The sequence below is a fragment of the Melospiza georgiana genome, chromosome 12, assembly GCF_028018845.1.
Source record: "Melospiza georgiana isolate bMelGeo1 chromosome 12, bMelGeo1.pri, whole genome shotgun sequence".
Lineage (NCBI taxonomy): Eukaryota > Metazoa > Chordata > Aves > Passeriformes > Passerellidae > Melospiza > Melospiza georgiana.
The window spans coordinates 8,021,348-8,041,118 of record NC_080441.1 but is presented as its reverse complement, the minus strand read 5'-3'; the positions used below and the strand labels follow the sequence as shown (position 1 = coordinate 8,041,118).

Below are 19,771 nucleotides of genomic sequence, written 5' to 3'. Positions count from 1 at the left end.
TATTTATAGAATATTAAATAGCTTTGAAATTTTTCCAGAATGCAGCTAAAGCTTCAGTTTACTTTTTCTGATTGTAGATTGACTGAGCAAACAATTTAAGCTGTGCTGCACAGAGGTAAAGCATGGCTTCATTTTGAACTGTCATATTTAGCAAATTTACTGTTTGAGAGGTTGGGATATCTAGAATGATCCTGGGGTTTTTTGTTACCTGCTAATCAGTTATCTAAAGGTTGTGTGGCTTCTCTTCTGGTCTTTCCTTCAAGGTGGTTATTTGAGCCAAAAAAGCTGGACTGTTGTTGTACTGGTGTTTAAGATCCTTGTGTTTGGGAAGTTCTTAATGTCCATTTCTGGCACAAGTATCATCAGAAATCCAAATCTCATTTTGCTTTTAAAGCTATTGTGTTAGAAAACATCCATGTGCCACTAACTGAAGCTGAATGACCAACATGTGAAGTGCAGCCTACTCAGCTCTCACGTCATTTGTGAGGCTTGGGATAAGGCAGTGAGTGTGCAGGAGTGTGAGCAGGTGTGCAAAGGTGTGAGCGAGTGTGAGTAGTGTGCAAGAGTGTGAGCAGATGTGCATGAGTCAGTTCAGTGTTTGTGCCATTTCAAGCTCTGCTCAAAACAGTTTTACAAAGACAATAAAGGAGCACTGATGCCTCTCAGTTATCAGCTTCCACCTTTGCCCATAACAGCACTGCACAATTAGGAAGCTTGCTGACAGTATTGCTGTTGGAAATCATACTGACTAACTTCATCTAGGAGTGTTTTTCTGAGGCCTTTATTTACATATGTAGATTAGGAGAAGGCTCCAGGTAAAGGACATTGTTGATGGAAGTAACAGAGGAGGGAAGGCTTGGAGTTCAGTGGGAAGTGATTCCAAGGTGCCTTGCCATAAGGATACTGGAATGGTAGCAATAAAGAAATAGCAAGGATTCAATTTCTCAGTGATGCAGGTGGTTCTGACACTCTGGTATGTGATGAAGGAGAAGGTGTCAAAAAGTTTACAGCAGAAAATGGGAAAATGGGCTTTAATATTCTGAGCTTTTTTTGCTTTTATTGCCAGGTAATGTATACTGGCTATCTGGGAGTCAATTGTGAAGGCTGGAAGATTTCAGTCTGCTGAAGTGTGTGTGCATTGTTTTACCAGGAAGCTTCACAGGCTTTTACTTCCTGCTTTTATCACTTGTTTCCAGTCTGACGTGAACTGGCCTTTTCATTAATGCTTCCAGAGTAGTTGGTGCCTCTAAATCTGTGACACAGACTGTCCAGAATGGAGCTCCTGGAGAATGGAAGCAATCCATGGAGGGTAAGACTCCTAACTTTGTACTGTCAGCACTTTTGGGAGATAATGGTTGAAAACCTACCTCCAGTCATAAGCATGGAGGCAGAAGCTCACATTACCTTTAGGAGAGGGCTGGCATGGAAGCTGCTTTGTTGTCTGGACAAACAGCAGGAGCTGTGGGCATTGCCACTGGTAGGGATCTGCTCTGTGTTGTGGCTGTAGGAGCAGCAGTGGGAGGACATCAGCATTTTGGGCAGCTGCCACTGACAGACCATCTGGGTGCTGTGCACAGCTCTGAACAATGCTTGGACCTGCAGCTGGGGATGACAAGAGGGTGCAGAAGAGACAGAGCAGTGCTGCTGTCCAGGAGCAGAGCTGAGCCCGGGTGAGTCACTAACCTGTCAGGTCATTGTGGCTCTTGCAGGAGCTGGCTTGTCTCACTCTTGCTTTCTTGTGTTTTGGGGTCCCTGCTGCATCCTTGTCTTAGACTTACTGTCACTGCAGTGTGTCATCTGCAGCCTGTTCCTTGTCCCCCTCTCCCAGGCTGGGATTGCTGTGTGGGAAGATGATCTGCTTAGGGCTCAAGGGAATGGAGAGAAGTCCATTCATTCCCTGGGACTGGATTAGGCTGTGCTGTAATTGCTGAAGCTCCCAGTGTTGAGAGTATAATATAAGGGCATCCAACCTAGGTCTGTCAGGCTTAGCACAGCTATTCAATACAACCCAGCGTTTTCTTCTTGCCTTTGGTGCCATTTTAAACTGCAGGTGTTTCACTTAGGTGTGATTTATATGTGGTGTATTAATGACTGGATCTGCTGCAGGGAACTGTTTTCTCTTTCTGTGTGAGTGAAATACTATACCAAGAAGCTTGGGGTTTTTAATACTTTAAGAACTACTGAAGACTTCTAAGCTTGTGTGAGCATGCTGAAACTTGTTTTATTTTGTGTTTCTAGAATATTTTGAATAAGTTTTTTATCAAGCATATTTTTAAAGTACATTAATGAAGGCCATTCTGTAACTGCAGTTGACAAGCATGGTAGCAGTGCTTTTGGTCGGTAAGACTTCTTCAAAATTGCAGAATTTCCGTTAGGATAAGATCTGTTCTGCTACCTACAGTTGTATTTTGACTGTTGGCTTCCTTTATGACACAGGGTTTTTCAAAATGCAGCATTTTGTCTGACTGAAGCTAATTGGTAGCTTCAGTTATATTTTCTATAGTCTATAGTATGGGGTTACTTTTGTGTCTGGACTGGATTTTTATAGAAAATGTTTAAGTACTTATATACTTCTGGTTTATGGGTGGAAGTCAGTAAATTATTCTACTTGGTAATGATTATCAGGTGATAGTTGATATAGGGTAATGCTGCTCTTGAGTAATGCTCCTCTGATGCCTGTTATAAAAACTGGGAGGCTGTGCTGTTCTCCAGAAACGTGTACGAAGTCCATGCTGGAAACTGCCTATATCAGGATAGTCTGCATCTGACTTCTAAGATGATAATGCTTTTTTAGGCATATATTCTCTGTATTTAGAGAGAGATTATCTTATTATTACTTATATAGAGATTAAAGCCATTATTTAAGGAGCACAGTTCAGTGTCAGATTTAGTCAGTTGCTGCTGGAAGGGACAGTGCTGCTTCCTTCTCTCTTTGCCCAGTGGGTGCTGGGGATTTGTGGCTGCCCTGGAGAGCAGCATCTCCCTGTCCCTCTGCTGGGACAGCACTGGCTGGGCTGGCTCTGCTTGTCCCTCACAGCTGTTTGCTGGGGGCTTGTGCAGCTGGGTCACAAGGTAGGCAAGGGCTGGTTGGGTGAAACCAAGCAGCATGGGGCTGTGGCCCTCAGTGGAGCTCCCAAGGGAGAATTCAGCCTCTTGCTCCCGTGCATTTCACCAGCACTCTGCTTTTCAGAGTGTTTTGTTAGCTTTGATTCTGTGTTTTGTTAGCTTTGATTCAGGTTGTCTGCTGTGTTACCACTGTGGGTCAGGCTCAGTCCCAGCATCTGCTGTGTGATTTCTGAGACTCATTTAAAGCCAACTTGTCTGCTGTAGGAGTGATGTTTGCTGAGGTCTGGCCTCTGACCTGACAGGTGTTTCTCACATTCCCTGGATGCTCACATTTGCCCCTGAGGATGTGTGGGCTTGTTCATTCAGTGGCTTCCTAGGCTGTGCCCTGCACACTTTGTCACTCCTTGGCATGCCTTGTGTCACTCATCTATTGTTTCTGGAGAGCTGGCTGTAACTGATACAAGTAACCTACATAAGCAGTGTGCACTATCAACCATTAATAATCTAGAGCTTCCTGACAGATGAATTACAGACAAAAAAATAAGTTTCACAGGGTACCCACCACCTGAGTTGCATTCAGTGGCATATGACAATGCATGTAGTGTGTTTGTTTTATGGAGTTGGAAGTAGAAGTAGTTTAACTTCTCAGGAATGCTCAACAATTTTACATGGGTCTCAACCACACCTCATTTAAATTGTATTCTTGTATTCCTGTATTTAGGCTGAAAATGGTTAGAACAAATGTAATGGTTTATATAGGAAATTAATCCTTATTCAGTTCTTCTTTTGGCGTTTCTGAAAGAATGATGGCAAAATATAACAGCAGCTACAAGTGCAAACCCTAGGAATCAGAGACCTCAGGACCTTGCACACTAGTGAGAAATTCAGCTCCTGGCAGGGGCATGCAAGTTTGGGCTGGTGATCAGATTTGTCCTTTCTGTGACAGAGGTATAAGCAGAGGTGTGAATTTCTGATATTTATATGCTGGGAATGTAGAATCAACACTGAGGATGATAGAAGATCTATTGCTAAAGATGAAAGTTAACTGAAATTTTTCTGAGTATGAAAAATTCTCTTTCAAAATGGAATTTTTTTGATCCCTTCAGACTGTTGTGTAATGTATTGGTCTCATTAGAGAAGACTGTGTAGTGTCCACAGGTTGGTAAAACAAGGACTGAGAATTAAGCACCTATCCCAATTGCAGCAACCACACTACACATCACACAGGACTTCACAAATAATGGAGTCATGATGGTAGCAGAGCAGCTCAGGTGATGTGGCACTTTCTGAGTGCTAGTTTTGTGATGGAGGGTGGATAAAATCCATCCCCTTCACTCAGCAGACTTCTTTAAAAGAGGAGAAGCTAAAGTTTGTTTGAAACAAGAGGATGTCCTGAGGTGTAACAACATCAAGAGTTAAGAACCACTTTATTCTGCCAGCTGCTGTAGTGTCAGTGGGAGGGAGTGGGCAAGTTAGCTGCTATTAAACAATTCTGTTTGATGCTGTCTCAGTTGTAGCATGTTTAAAGTATTGCAAAGCATACACTGAATTTATAATTCATGCTTACAAATACTGTGTACTATTTCCTTCCACTAAATGTCTCAGTCTGCTTTAGCAAAATAAGATTTTAGACAGGCTCTTAAATTAGGAGAGCTTGTGTCTGCTCTCTGAAGTCAAAATTTTATTTGTCATGGTGCAGAGCACTTGAAGGGGAGAGGATGATTTGCAGAAGCTTTTATTTTCTGTTGTATATTAGCTGCCACTGTGACCTTATCTAAAAATCTGCTTCTGTATTTTTAAAGTATTGACTACAAAAAAGAAATTTATTCTTTGGGCTATGAATTAATAGCAAATTGCTTTAAAGAAATACCCAGTGCATACAGCTACTAAGTTTTTATCATTCACTTATGTTTATAAATGTAAAATACATAAAAGACTGAAAATCTGAAGTGTGGCTCTTTTCAGGGGGTATGCCTAGTTTATATTTTGCAATGTTTGCTAATAAATAAATGTCAACAAATAGAAATGTCACAACTTTTTCACTGTCCCTTCAAGTGGAGGTATGATTTCACAAGCTACAATATATTCTGTAGTCTTTCATTTTGGTTAAAGGCTGTAAGATACCATACTCCTGAGACATTAAAAAAAAAAAAGAACTAGGAGTTTGTTTATCAGCTGTATTAGATCTTAGAAATGGAAGTCATTAAGATTTTGGCCTCTTCTGTACAAATTAATGTGATTACGTCTTGCTTATAAATAATTTGAGCTGTTTCTCTCTCCCTTAAAAGGTGGCTTTAATGAGTCACAGCTTCCATTTTAGTAAATTGTTCATGGGATAGGCAGGCTCAGGAACAACTGGGTTAAACCAAGAGATTATTTGAAAAATCTAGGGCATGTGCTCTCTGTTCACTTGATTAGTTTTCATAATTCATCCTTGTTTCCACAGCAAAGAGCAGCCTAATGCATGCAAACAGGAAGCACTTTTCTTGCTTTTGTGCTCCTTCATCTCTGTAATTTTACCAGAGAAAGTAAGTGAAATGGGGAAACAGATTGTGCATGAATGTTTGGAACAAATCTCGGTTAATTTTGTGAAAATCCACGGGATCAGAGAGCCAGGTGCTATTTGGGGATGTCTGTGTGTGACTCTGCTTCAGTTCTTTTCTGTTTGACTACAGGTGCATGAAGAGCAGAGGAGATATTTCCGCTTGTCAGAGATGATGTGGAGAGACTCTTTGTGAGTAACTGATGTGTGTTTTCTAAAAAGCCCAAAATGCTAATGTGGGAATTATTTTTATTTTTTTTTTAATTCTCTAACTTAAAATAACTGTGCCATTTGTCTAAAAGTTTCCTTTGGGTCTGGGAAGCTGTGAGTGTAGAGCCCTTCAAGGGAGCCACAGACAAAGCTCATTGTTGAAGGAAGGAGCTGGAGAACAGAGCCATGTATGGTTTCATAAGGGATTAACCACAATGCTTCACTTGTCTGCAGTGATCAGTCTATCAAAGGCTTTTACTGTTGGCTGCTGAAAGTGTTCTAGGCTGCAGTAAAACCCCTGACATGGTGGGCATGGGGAACCTATAGCAGGTTTACCTTGTTTCTTATTGAAATTTATTCTGCATGTCAGGTTCTTGACATTTTATTGTTCTTGTCCAGTTTTGGGTTGTATGTCTGCTATATCTGCTGTAAAGATGATGGGAATAATAGCAGTCACTAGAAGCTTTCCTGAAAGTTTTCAGTTCTTTTCTGCTGGAATAAACAACAATATTCTGGGATCAAGCAGCTAAACCACACTGCTAAAGTATTACAGGAAAGAAAGAACCTCCGTGATGGAGTATAACTGTACCTAAATAAGTACTTAAAGGATTTGCTTTTGTGGAGACAAGGTCGTTTTTAGAGAGCACAATTAGGTGATGCAATGTCTTATTTTTCAGATGGATTCCATAAAAATGCTGTGCTTTTAGTGCTATAGGCTCCTCAGCCAGCATTCCTTTGGAGTAATTAGTCCCAGTGTTTCCTTTTTTTTTGCCAGATTTCCAGTAACAGTTGTGAATTAAAGCAGCATGTTATTTTAGGATTTTCCGTGATAGTCTTTGTGCTTCTTTTTTTTTGTGTGTAAGTATAATATGAGTAATGTGTTCTTGAGTGCTTTCTTTTAAACCATAAACTTTGATAGTCTGGAGCTGCTGCTTCGTTATAATGATAATTATCTAGGATAATAGTGCCTTTGTGGACAACTTCAATGCTTTTCTTGGCAAGGAAGAGCTCAAGTTAGAAGAACTGCTCTTACCTCAGGCTCCTTGATTTCTAAGTTTTCCTATGTTTATATCATTAAAGCTACACAGTGAATTTTTTTCTTTGTTCTTTTCTTGAAGAAAAATCCTTTTATTACAACAGACTTGTAATTGCTTGAACTCCTAGGTAGGAACCAGTTTGGGTTCCTACACATGACTTGCCTTTCTTGTTACCTGGATCTAAGAAAAAGGTTAAATGGTTTTTAGACTTCCCTCTTCCCGGAGTCTTTTGGATATTTTCTTAGATATGGTTTTGTGATTTGTTAAGTAACTAATTAAAAAAAGTCACTATTGCTTAATGTCCTCATTCTGGTTTGGCATCTGCAAATAGTGCCTGATTTCAAAGCCTGTCTTGCTTTCACTCAAGAGAAAATCAGCTTAAAGATAAAGTTGGCTTGTACTCATCTTTCCCTTGGCTTCTTCCAGGCTCTGCTTGCTGGTTCAGGAAGGCTGTGTGAGGTTTTTTTTTGTAACAATCTCCTGGCCAGATGCTGGATTCTTTATGAAGCAGCAGGAGAAATCCTTGTCCTGATCCAGCTGACTTACCCAGGAGATAGTGTTGATTTGATTTACTCTGTTGAGATCTCTTGTGGACAAAGTCTGTGAAGTTTTAGCTGCAGTTGGCTGAGTAGCAATGATAATATGCAATATTCTTCATTACTTCATTATTTTTAAAAATAATGATCTCTTTAATATTATCTGTTTAATAAAATTGGAACTGTTCCAAGTATCAGTCTTTATACCTTGAAGTATTCTTATGGTGATGCCACAGTAATTTGATAATACATAAATTTTTCCTGGGGCTTATTTACAGATGTTGACTATATTTTCAGAAAAGGGTTTCTGTGAAATAGGCAGCAGTTATTTTGTGGGGCTAGCATTTAATTTGTGCAGGTGGTTGCTTTTAAGGACCTTTCAGTTCCACAGCAGTCAGCTTTTCATGGTCTTCAGCACTGGGCTGGGTCAGGCTGTGCTCTGATGCTTGAGTGGATGAGGCTCACAGCCAATGGCACCACCATGAAGAGTGTTTTGGGATTTCCCTGCATTAATATTCCTCTGTGTCAGCATTAGTAGCTGCAGTAACAGGTAATATCTTTGTGGACAGTTCCATTAGGTCTTATGGCATTATTGCAAGGGTGAATCTGTGTAAAATATAATGGGATAAGTTGAGAATTTAATTTAATTTTTGGTGCAGGAGGGAGCTGAAGGAACTGGTTCCTTTGCCAGTTCTGCATGATCATAACCTTAGCTTTAACCTTTATGCTGTAATATCTTGAGAAGTATTGTGGACTATATAGAGGAAATTGGTTTTTTCCTGTTGCCATTGTTCTTTTTGTGGTTATTACTGTGTACTTGATATAAGGAATTTCTGGTGAAAAATTGAAGAACATTTCACCTTGTGAATGCTCAAAGGTTTTAAAGGACTTGAAATATACGCTGCAACTTAGTCCATTAAGTTAAAATGTAACTTAGCTAATGAAGAACAAATGTCCAATAAAAGCTTTTTCATTTTTTATGTAATATTGATTTGTAAATTAATAAACTTCAGAAATATCAATTTTTGAGTGGGCATTCTTAAGTGGATCATATTTAACATGGAGTTCAACCAAAATGCAGAGATGCACAGCATTCCCAATGCTGATTACTTCTGGACAGGCTGAATGAGGGTGCCTTGTTCTGCTCGACTCCTGCCCATGTCTGAGTGAGTCTCGTTTGGGCAATAGTAGAAGGTGCCTGAGCTGTGCCCTTGGTAGTGAGTAGAGCAGGGACTGTATGTGACAAGCTGGGCACTGAAGGGACATGCTGTATCCAAGCTATTCAGTTTCCTCATGAATGGGTTGACTAATGTGTTCTGTTGGCCTTTCCTCTCTGTAACCACATAAAGCTTTATGTTCTTAAAATAATTGACAGTCAGCAGCTGGTTTCATAGTAGGATTTTTTTCACTTGGTAGTGAGGAAAAGTGGGATCCAAATGTCATGGTCCTGTTGTCTTTGTAGAGACAATTCACAACCAAATCCACTTTGCTGGATTTCTTCTGTACAGTTTTTTTCTTACATGCAATGCTTATCTAATCAACCTTTTGTCAGCAGAGTTTATTTCATCACTGTGGGTTTATTAAGTGTAGGTGATGATGAATGAGCTTTAATAAGTTGTAGCCACAGGTGACTTATATCAGGGAAATGCTTTATGAGGGTTGGAAAGTGCAGATGAAAGTCCTTTACAGAATACTGAAGAGATGGGAAATCTCCAAGTTCACATTTTAAGAGCACTTATAAATTAATTAGATGCTTTTGGGCCAACTAATAATAATTTGATTAATTACGACATAGATATGTGAGTTTAAATTTGGTTCATTTTGCAAATCCAGGCATGAAAAACTTGATCATCAGACTTTAAATTCAGAAGAATTTTTCATTTAAAACACTATTTTAATACACATACCTCAGCATTGTAAAAATTCTGTTTTCTGCTGCTTTCTGTTCAGTGCAGTGGTTTAGGGCTGTCCTTGCAGGGAGCCCTGACTGAGCTCATGTGCTGCCTGTAGGAATGGGGGTTTCTGTGCCTGCCCTATTTGAGGGTAGGTGTTGGTGGGAAGAGATTCTGACCCTGCTCTGTCTGAGGCTGCAGCAGGCTGAGCCGTTCCTTTAGATACAGGGCAGAGGATGGAAGCAGTGTCATCATCTAGGCCATGGAAATGGACAGAAAAGCTCATTTGGAGCAGATAATCTTTAGAAGTGATGTACAAAGAGAGGAGGGGTCTCAGATGACTTGTGGCAGACATGAGATAGTGGATCAAAATTTCTGTAAAATGTGTTCCAGCTATGCTTTGTCCTAAATCTTTCTGTAAAATGCAACCCTGTTTGTGCTGAAATTTTACAATGACTCTGGTATTGTCAGATTTGTCCCTCTTGGAGCTCAATGTAGGAATTAGCTCCTATCTGCCAAGACAGGGATTGACTTGAGAGCCAAGATGCCAGTGTACTTAGGCAGTGAAATAATCCTGTGCAGCTTGGGAGCACAGAAGCACAGTTGTGTTCCTGCAAATGTTATGCAGGGATTGAAATTGCTCAATGGTTTTGAGATTATAGATTAGATTTCATTAAGGCTGTAGAAGGGTTTTCCTTTCTCAGAGTAACAGCACAAGAGGTTTATTTTGCTGCTGTACAATGTCTTATTAAAGGTTGCACTGGCTGTGCAGTAAAGCATTTTGTATTCTGATTTGGTACAGGAGTCCTGAGCTGTTTTGGGAAGTGTTTTAGGATGGTGAAGGCAAAGCAATAGATCTTTTGGAGCTTTACTCTCTGCACATTGGTGATGTGTCCTTTGCTGAGTTGCCTCCTGCTTGCCAGGGTGTATTTTTCACAAGCCAGGTGTTTATGCTGCTTTAGCAGTGTTCTGTGTGCTGTACAAGCTAATTTTGCAGTAGAATGGTTTACATAAAACAAGAATTACTTGCAGTGATTTTAAATATGGTTTTGTATTATGGAGTTCATTGTAGTGAATCCTGTTCCATTAGTCTCACTTCCTTTTTAGTGTATGTGGCTTACCTGAAATTCACTGCTTGTAAATGGCATTTCAGGAAGTCTGAACTGATCCAACACATGCTGACTTTGCCTACAGCTGAATTTTGATGAACTCTTCAGTGCAATATGAAGTGTGTTGGGTTTTTTTATTAACAAAGCTTCCTTAAAATTTAGTCTTTGGACAGTTTTGCACAACTTACTAAAAATTGCTTTTGCTTCAAGGAGCCAATCTGAATAGTTGTTGATATTTTTTTTTCTTCTTCTAATAAAGAACAGTGTCATAGTATTTTCAGTTAAAGAGAAAAATCCATGGGGAATATCTTGAAATGTTGTCTGATGCCCTCTTTAACCCTTGCTCCTAAAGCAGCTCTGACTCAACAGATGTTGCATGTGGGTGTTTGCAGCTGCATCAGAATATCCTCTGATGGGAAGGCTGAATCTCTGCTGTTGCTGTGCTAGCAGAGTGCTCTGCAGTCAGCTTGCACCCCTCTTCATGGTTAGTTTTGGTGGCTTTTGATCAGAAATTACCAAGTTTTTGGGATTGTAAGATGCAAAATGTTACCTTAACAATTGCTGCTTAATTGCACTTGTAAAGCTGTGCCTGTGCTGTGCCAAACTGGAGCTCCCAATTCTTGCTGTAAGAGCTTGTGGATTGTCTGGGATCTGTGCAAAATCTACATCTAAGAAGTGATAGCTGCCATATATCATCACTCTGACTGCTGAGTGCCATTGCCAGCTTGGTGTTTTGAAGGAGAAATTATTGTTGCTTTTTTTTTTTCTGGTGCTTTTGTGTGTTAGGGGTCCCATGGAAGAGAGCACAGAAGTGTTTGTTGGCTGCATTGCCAAAGGTTGATCTAATTGAGAGGAAAAATTGCTGCAAAACCAGCAAAGCTGAGCCCTGTAGGGCATCAGAAAGCAGCTTTTCATGCTGGATGTAGTGAGAGAAGCAGAAGTTGTGGATGGATGTGCTGTAGGAAATTAATGTGGCTGAAGAGACAAGGCAGGAAGACACTTGAGTAGTTTCAAGGATTAGGAAATGTGGGGCTTGTCAGAAGCCAGAACAATTTAATTTTGTGAAAGATGGATTTTACCTGACTAGATAACAAGGCAGAAAAGGCTGCATCTTGAAGATATTGTAGAAGAAGTTTTGAAAAATGGTTCTCTATTTGCCAGTAACTCTTTATACCTGCAGCATACACTTCTAGAAGATGTCTTCTCCTAATTGATGACATAAATTGGTAAAAATAATTTTGCAATATAACTGCATTTATTTAAGGCCCTTGCTGTTCTGAATGAGAAACAGCACCCTTCATATTTCCTATGTCTTCACTTTCATGCCAAGGGACAGGATCCTGCAAACAAAACCCTCTTTCTTTAGTGCTCCCAGCACACAAATTACCAGTCAGGCAAAACTGCACGTCCCCAGTGATGTACTGCTGCAGGCAAGATAAAAGGCATAAATAAAGGTCTGCCCAAAACTCGAGGTAGCATGTGGGCAGAAGAGAAGAAATGAGAAGATTATTTTGATATAAACACTGTCACTTTCACCCAAGGCTTTATAATATTAAAATGTCTGACAACCTGGTTCAGCTTTTGAATTTCAATTGTTGATGCTTTGTTGGCAAAGAGAAAAATGAGTAAGGTTCAGTAGGTTTTTTCCCCTTTTTTGTAATACAGAATATTTTCAATGTCTGGAATGCTTTGTGGTGACAAAAATGAATTAATATTGATTTTAATTGGATAATAATTTGGTTCTTAACATGTTTTCAAGAGAGATTTTTGATGGAAAAATTAGACAAGTGTATCCTTGTGAAGGGAACAGTTCCCATCTTTACATTTTAGATATTGGAAAGTTGTGATTTGCTGTGATTCTATGTTTTAGAATGTCTCCTCTGTTTTGTGGCTTTCTTTGATGCTTTTTTGAAACCACAAGTCCTAATTTCTTATTGTAAACAGGAGCTGAACTCCACAGATCTTCAGCAGTCATTTAATGCAGAATTGATTGCCTTAACCCAACAGAAATTCCAGCAACCTTATTTCAGAGTTCTTTCTAGAAATGAAATCTTCACTTAAAACATAATTGTTCCTTTATAATATGAACATAGAAGCTATAGCATTGTTTCTATTCTCTTGTGCTGTACTTTGCACACCCATAATGGTAGTTTGACTGATGTGGTTAATTTATGCTGGGATAACTGGGTTCAATCTTTCAAAGAAACAAGACAAATATTTTTGTAGTGAAGTATGTTTTTGTATGCAATTTTTGAGCTGCGTGCTCAAATATAAACAACTTTATTAGTTTTCATGCATTTTGCAATTGAATAGGAACATCATACTTACATGGAAAAGGTAAGATTAGGGGTCATAAGTTTATGACGAAATGTGCTGCTGGCACAACAGTTTCTGACACAACTTTGTAAAGGATCTTTACATCCTGACATCCTGTCAGGAATGATACTTTTGATTTAGTGTTTATCTGAGAAAGTGACAGGGATCCTTCATGTGCCTTTCCTCACCACTGTATGAAATGTAACAGCCTGGCTTTGAGTGTTTCAGTATGTTGGTGGGATTTATTTTCCTTTAAAGGTGATTGAAACTATTGCTGCAGCAAGAGGCATCATTCATGACTGGGATTTTCCGTTAATGCCATTTAAGACTTCCACTTTTTTTCCTTTGGATTGCTAATGGCATTTTAAACCTTTCATTTAACTAGATTAATAAAACTGTTTTGAGCATTCATCTTAAGAATAAATGCTCAATTATTTCTGTTCCAAGGCATGTATTGACATTAGGCAACCTTCTTTTAGCAAGTTTGGAGTGAAGAAATCTTAATAGCTTCTGTAGTTTCATTGACTGATTTAGTGTACTTTTGTCTCAGTCTAAATAGATAATTCATAGGACAAGAGTTGAAATTACTAAAGTTATGTTTTGGCAGCAGCTGAATCAGCCTTGAAGAATGACCAAACTCATTGGTATGCTGCTCGCTGCTTCCGGGGGGATTTTCCTTATAGGTTTGATCTTGGATTAGAACCAATATATTTTCTGGCTTTTTTTTTCTCCCCCAAAAGAGGCACACAAGTGCCTTTTGTCTGCTGGATGCATTTATGGTGATTTGAGCATATTCAGTCTCAAGTTTCACTTTTCAGACTTGCACTCTGAGTGCACACAACCCCTTAGCAGTGTTTTGGTCAGTCACGTTTCTGCTTAGTGTGGAAAATGGCTCTTTAATGAATAATTCTGTGAAACTCCAAAGGAAAAAAGTTATAAAAGCTTTCCTTAGACCAGAGTTCTTATGTATGTGTTCTCTCCATCTCTGCAAACTTCCAGTCTAGTAATCCCAGCCAGTACCTACTCAGTCCTATTTCCTTCAAGTTACTCTTTTGTACTTCATTTTATTTAGCAGATGAACACACCTCTGTGTTCATAGCAGTGATGTTTTAAGTGCTTTCAGTCCTCACTAGGTTCATGATTTTGTCCTTTGTTCTCAGGCATATGCACTTGAATACTTTAGAAGTCCACTGCCATTCAAAATGTGAATGTTGGCATTGTGATGTGAAGCCTTTTTTAATATATTTGTGTAAGAATTAAAATTAGAAGATAAAGAACTAGAAAAAAATTCAGCGGATATTTTTTTAAGGCAATGACAAACTTCTTACCATATTTATTGGTAACACTGGATTTGTTACATCTGGTCTCACTATGGTGTGTATGACAGTGCTTATGCTTGTTAAAGGGTAAAGGTTTCTTAATCTCAGTGGAAGAATCAACCCCTTCAGTAAAAAGTTTTTCTCCTGTAAATGCTTTTAGCTCTCCAAATAATCTTTATTTTCAACCAACCACTAAAATGACCTAGGAATTGGTAGGGTGAATACTTGCAGCTTTAGTGTTAACTTGCATTAAAAGAAAGTATCTGTAATTGTTTTCAAGATTGGCTAGGTAAAAGTAATGTTTTCTTTGTGATGGAATATTTGATAAATACGCCCAAGTTCCTCTTCTGTGACTAGAAATTAACATCCAGGCTTAATGAATTTATTGAAACATGACATAAGTGTATTCCTGTTTTTTTCTTTTTTTCATGAAGAAAGAACAGTGGTTCAAAGCAGAAACCTTCTCTTTCATATTTAGAAGCTGGGTTTTGGTTTGGGTATGTTTCTGAGTTAAATGCAGTTCAGTTTCCTCCAGACATTCTGTGGGTCCTGCCATCTGTCCAAGGGCAGCTTTAGTGTGTGGTTTGCGAGCCAGTGCCTTTTGCACAGGAACTGTTTGCAACTTGAACTTCATGTGGGAGGCAGAGAGGTGTGGATCTAAAATAGTTCATATTTCATTCAAAGGAGGTCAGCTGCTGCTTTTCCTGGGACAGGTGAGCTTGCAAGCTGCCCTGACTGCTTGGAAGGTCTGGCTGGCTTGTAGGATGTTCAGCATACTGTAAGCAGGTTTTTTCTGGAAAGCTGACTTTGGAAAGTTCTCCATCTGATGGCACCTGTTAGCAGTGTGGTGTAATCTCATGCTGAATGTCACTTTCCCTTTTGTTTCCTCTCTCTGTCTTCTGTCTCTTGGGTGGGTGGGTGTCTGCTGGTTTTAGTTGTTCTCCTGATGAGTGGTGGTTGTAAGTTATGAGTAATTGTTTCCCTGCTCTGTTTGCTGTTTATTTGAATGCATCAAGTTAAAAAGAAGGGCTTTAACCAAAGCAACTTTGTGCTTATGATAAGGTGATTTAAAGTCCTAAATCTAAAATAATCTACTCCCATAGTGTGTATGGCATTGTCCCTTTGAGAGAGACTATGGTATTTGTTTGTTTGCATGTAATTTATTGATTGTGACCTTATATTTAAACTGTGTGTATCACTTTTGGGTACAGACTGGCATAGTTCTGAAATTGATAATGTACAAAACATTCAAAAATTACTCCTGTTGTTTCAAAAATTAGTCTTTCCACTCTTTTTTTATGCTAGAGATGTTCTGCCTGTGTATATTCCTGTGTGCAGCTTGGTAATACATTTCCCATTATTCCATTGTCATTGGACATCTGGGATGTCTCTGATTCAGGTTGCAGGTCACTTGGATGCAAAATCAGTCATATCTTGGAAAATAATCACACAGTGGTGGAGACTCTGCTGGAAAAACAGTCTTGCTTGTGCTCGTTGTATGGGGAGATCAGTTTTGCATCTGAAACTGATCTGTTTTAATGAGCTGCACCTTAAGCTTGCTAATGTTGTTAAGGACATCTTGTAATAATGAGAAGTGTTGGGTTATATTTGTATTAATGTTCAGTCCTGGAGAATGAAAGTTGAAGCAACTACTAAGTTTTTTTATGATCTTCAGAGGTATTATACAGGTATCCTGCAGGACCAGTGAAGGCTGTTCAGGGAAACAGCTCAGTTTTTAAAACGGTATGTTCTACAGCCTGGTGACTTCCATCCCATAAATAAACACTCTGAAATCCAGACATCAGTATGATTCCTGCAGATAATGGCAAATTTAACAATGGAACATAACAGTGCACTGTTTCAATGTCCATGTCTGTCTCAGAAAACCTCCAGCTATAACTACTGCTCTTCTGCCTTGTCACAATATTCTGTGTGTATTTATGCCTGACCTTCCTATGGCATTGCTGAAACTTGAGCATCTTGCTAATCTCCTTCCATTTTCCCAAGCTATGTTTTCACATCCAGCTCCATCATGCTGGATTCCAAACATTTCCAGCATGCAGCCACCCTGTTCCAAATTCCTGAATTCTGCTTTCATTTTTCTGCTCCAGCTCACCTGTTACAGCATGGCTGAATCTAAGCTGACAGCCAGGTAGGTGGAGGTGGATCAACAAAGGATCCAGGAGGGAACTTAATTTAAGGAGAATGTGTTAAATCTCATTTTGCTTCTGTTGTCCCAAAGAGCACAGAGGTCATGTATCAACAAGTCAGCAAGTCCCTGGAAGCCCAGCTGGACAAGGAGCAAAGCCCTTTTGCTGTTGCTGAAATTGTTGTGCCTGGAGTGAGTCAGAGCAATGTGGGAGTGCAGCAGAACACCAGAGCTGCAGCAGAGGAGTTTGCAGGCTTTGTCAAGCTGCTCTCTCCTGGCTGGAGCAGCATCTTTGCCTTTGTCTGGGTTCCTCTGTGCTCCCACAGCCAGGTTTTCTCCTCTCTTGTTCTGTCTCCCGGTAATTAGAGCACCAATGTGACTCTGCTCAGTTCTGTTTTCAGATAATTAGAGCTTGGCCCATCCAGCAAAGTACAAGTTGTCTGTGTTGGGCTTTGCTCAGGGCCCTGGCCAGGACATCCCTGGTCTGTCATTGGCAGCAGGAAATCCTTTTCATTGCTGCTCTGCACTGGGGCGTGGCAGAGGCTTGGGCTATGAGGAGTAATTATGTGATGCTGCTGGCTGGCTGTGCAGTGGGAGCAGCCATCCCTCTGCTGCTCCTGCTGCAGGAGTAACGAGCAGCTCTGGAGAACAGCAATGGCCTTGTTCTCCAGCCAGTGAACTGGGTTACACACTGATGCAGAACTCAGGAGCAGGGTAAATGAACTGAATCACATTGCTGGAATTTGCTGTGAAAAAGAATTTGTACATTCAACAGCAGAAGGCTAAGGCTCAATAATTTTAGTTAATTTTAGTTTTGCCCTTTGGATTTTGTAGACTTTCATCAGATTAGAGCCCTGAAGTAAAAGCTTAGTCACACTGGGCCTTGTGAGTTGTTCTAGGGTGTTGATAAAAGACAATTATAAATAGGCTGCTTATCTACAAATCTTGTATTTAGTTATTTACACACAGGTGCCTGATAGAATGACTGAAAATCTTCTTAACTATTTATTGAATGTAATTATTTAAAATACTTGGTAGTTTTCAAATAGGCCTTTTCCTTTAAATAAATCGGTCTTCGATTAGTGCCATCTGCACATCCCCTTTCCCACAGCAAAAAAAAAATGTCCTTGAATGGACATTTATTTCAAGATCCAGCAAAACTTTGTCATGTTTTAGAAACTTCTCCCCAGCAGCTGCTTTTTGGACAGCAAGGTGTCAGTAGTTTGCTTATGTTTCTACTTTAGTGAAAGACTCAAACAGAAGAAGGTATGTTTGTGCATGTTGTTGCTTGATTCAGGATATGAGCCAGAACACAAGTTCACAGAAATCTGATGAGAAGCACTAAAGAAAGAACTGTCTTCTGTAGCAGTGTTTATGTAAAACTCCTGGGTTCATAGTTGCTGTAACTCTTGGTTTCCCTGCAGAGGTTTATTATTCACTGAACAGTTTTGATTTCAGTGTTTACAGAAACTCTTGTGGCAAATGTTCATCTTATCTTAAGCTACCAACTGCATTTTGCTTTGAATTCAGTACTGACCCTACTGAATAAATATCTGGTTTACTACCCTCCCTTCCTGCCTTCCTCCCTTCCTAATCTGACCACTGTATCCTGTGCTTTTGCAGTAATGTATGTTTGTCTCAGCAGAGATTTCCCACGTGTCCCCAGAATTAATCTTCCCTTCTTTTCATGTTTTCAGTATAGGCTGTTCAAAGGCCTTCAAAGCTTCAGCTCTCAAGGATTTTACTGTTATGAAAGTACTGAGCTCCTCTGAGATTGCCTTTGGATCTCTAGACACCAATGCTGCTTTCAATATTCAGTATATTCAGGGTTTGAAATTTAGAATCATTGTTCCAAGTGAGTGAAGAAGTACTTTAGTAAATTGCAGGAATCTACTCAGTTCCAGTTCTAAATATCTGTAGATACACAGAGAGACAGGAGAAACTCATACATGGCTGAGGTTAGTGCATGTTTTTTTAAAAAAAGTATTTTAACAGTTAGTTATGTGGGATTATGGCATTGCATTTTCCTGGCAACACTTTGTGCAATATGCAGCAAGACTTTGTTCAGGGGGTTGCAGTCACATCCTGCCTGGTCTGAGTGTCTCTCATGATTCTCCTGAAGTATTATTGGGCAACTCTGCTCTTATATTAGTTATCTCAGAGGTTCTTGTAAAATCTTTCAGGCAAGTAAGATATTATTTGCAGCATGATTTATGGTGTTGCTTATGATGAAAATAATGTTTTGTATTTCTCATGGTATTGTATACCCTCCTGTGTATTATCATTCTGTCTTGTGTGGGCAAAATTGTAATTTCAGCATCTCCAGAAAATGAAAATGCCAAACTTCAGAAGGAGTAAAATATCCTGCACTAGGAAGAACATGTCAAAGCAAAGCTTTGATTAATATAAGTTTTGCTTTGTTTAGAGATCCAGAAAATGATTATACCATGGGACACATACTGCAGAGAGCTGAGTAAACATGGCTGAAAGAATATGCAGAGGTTTACAGAAGTTTGTCAGCATGCAAATAGATGTCCTTGTGTTTCAGCTGTCTTACCTTGTTTCTGCTGTTGGTACAGTGACTTAGCATGGTCTTGGGTTTGGTTCCTACACTAAACTTCCAAATTCTATTTTAAATTCATATAGTTAAATTTTGTAGTTCCCAGTTACAGCAGAAAATTGCAGTCAGAAGTACCTACTTGCTGTGTCAGAGATTGTCTAAGATGGGAGAATCACTAAATGTTTGTCTTGGAGGGGTTGTGAGGTAGCAGTTGACACACTTTGGAGTCAGTTGTTCACTTAATTTGTTAATGTTATTTCATACCTAATTCTGTGCCTTCATTCTTCCTTCACTGAAGCCTTTTCTGCTCCAGAACCTGTTGGAGGGAATTTGACATCTAGAAACAGTTTTGCATTGAAGGCATAGATTGGAAATGATCAAAAATGTCTTGAAGTCATAGCTTAAACTCATCTTCCCTTGTGTTTTTTACCACTACAGAGTTAATTGCATAGATCCAGGTGTAATATAGGAGGAAGGGGATTTACAGTTGTTTTTTTACATAACCATGTGTGTGTTCCCCTGCAGAATTAGGGATGCTTTTGTAGTGGGAGGTAAGGTGGAGAAGTTTGATTGCTGGCCTTGTATGTGAATGCTGGAGTCACCTATGGGGCACTAGGTACAACCACTTCTGTTTTGAACTGTTTTTCTCACTTTGCCTCAGTGAATCTGTGTTGTAATAAACAGTTATTGAAGAGCTGCTGCTGGTGGGATAGCTGCAGCATGTTTCTTGAAGACATTTCCTCTGTTACATTTTTTTTTCCATAGCAAACATCTGCTAGTTTCATGTAAAGCTTTTTCTTTATTGTGTTGGAGAGCAGGTGAATCAGGACCCCACATTTCCCATGCTTTTTGTGACACTATATACTCTGAATGTATTTCTTCTTTCCTCTCTGCTTGCTTGTACAGAAGGCATTCCACAGGTTTTCTCATCCTTTTTACTCTCTGCCTTTCCCAGTTCTTTGCTGCAGCTGGTAAGATGGGACAAAGAGCAGAATAGCTGATGTCTCAGACCAGGTGAAATGTGGGAAGGGTGCT

General features: G+C 39.6%; 1 protein-coding gene across 2 annotated transcripts in view; it reads left to right on the top strand.

The window, feature by feature from the left end:
- Positions 1 to 19,771, top strand: part of KLHL13 (kelch like family member 13) — a 79,537-nt gene that overhangs the window by 11,754 nt on the left and 48,012 nt on the right. For both annotated transcript variants that reach the window (XM_058032527.1, XM_058032526.1), the window contains one exon: positions 5,742 to 5,800. In XM_058032527.1, coding sequence (XP_057888510.1) covers positions 5,781 to 5,800 — 20 coding nt within the window. In that variant the 5' untranslated portion in view covers positions 5,742 to 5,780. The remainder of the gene's footprint in view (positions 1 to 5,741; positions 5,801 to 19,771) is intronic.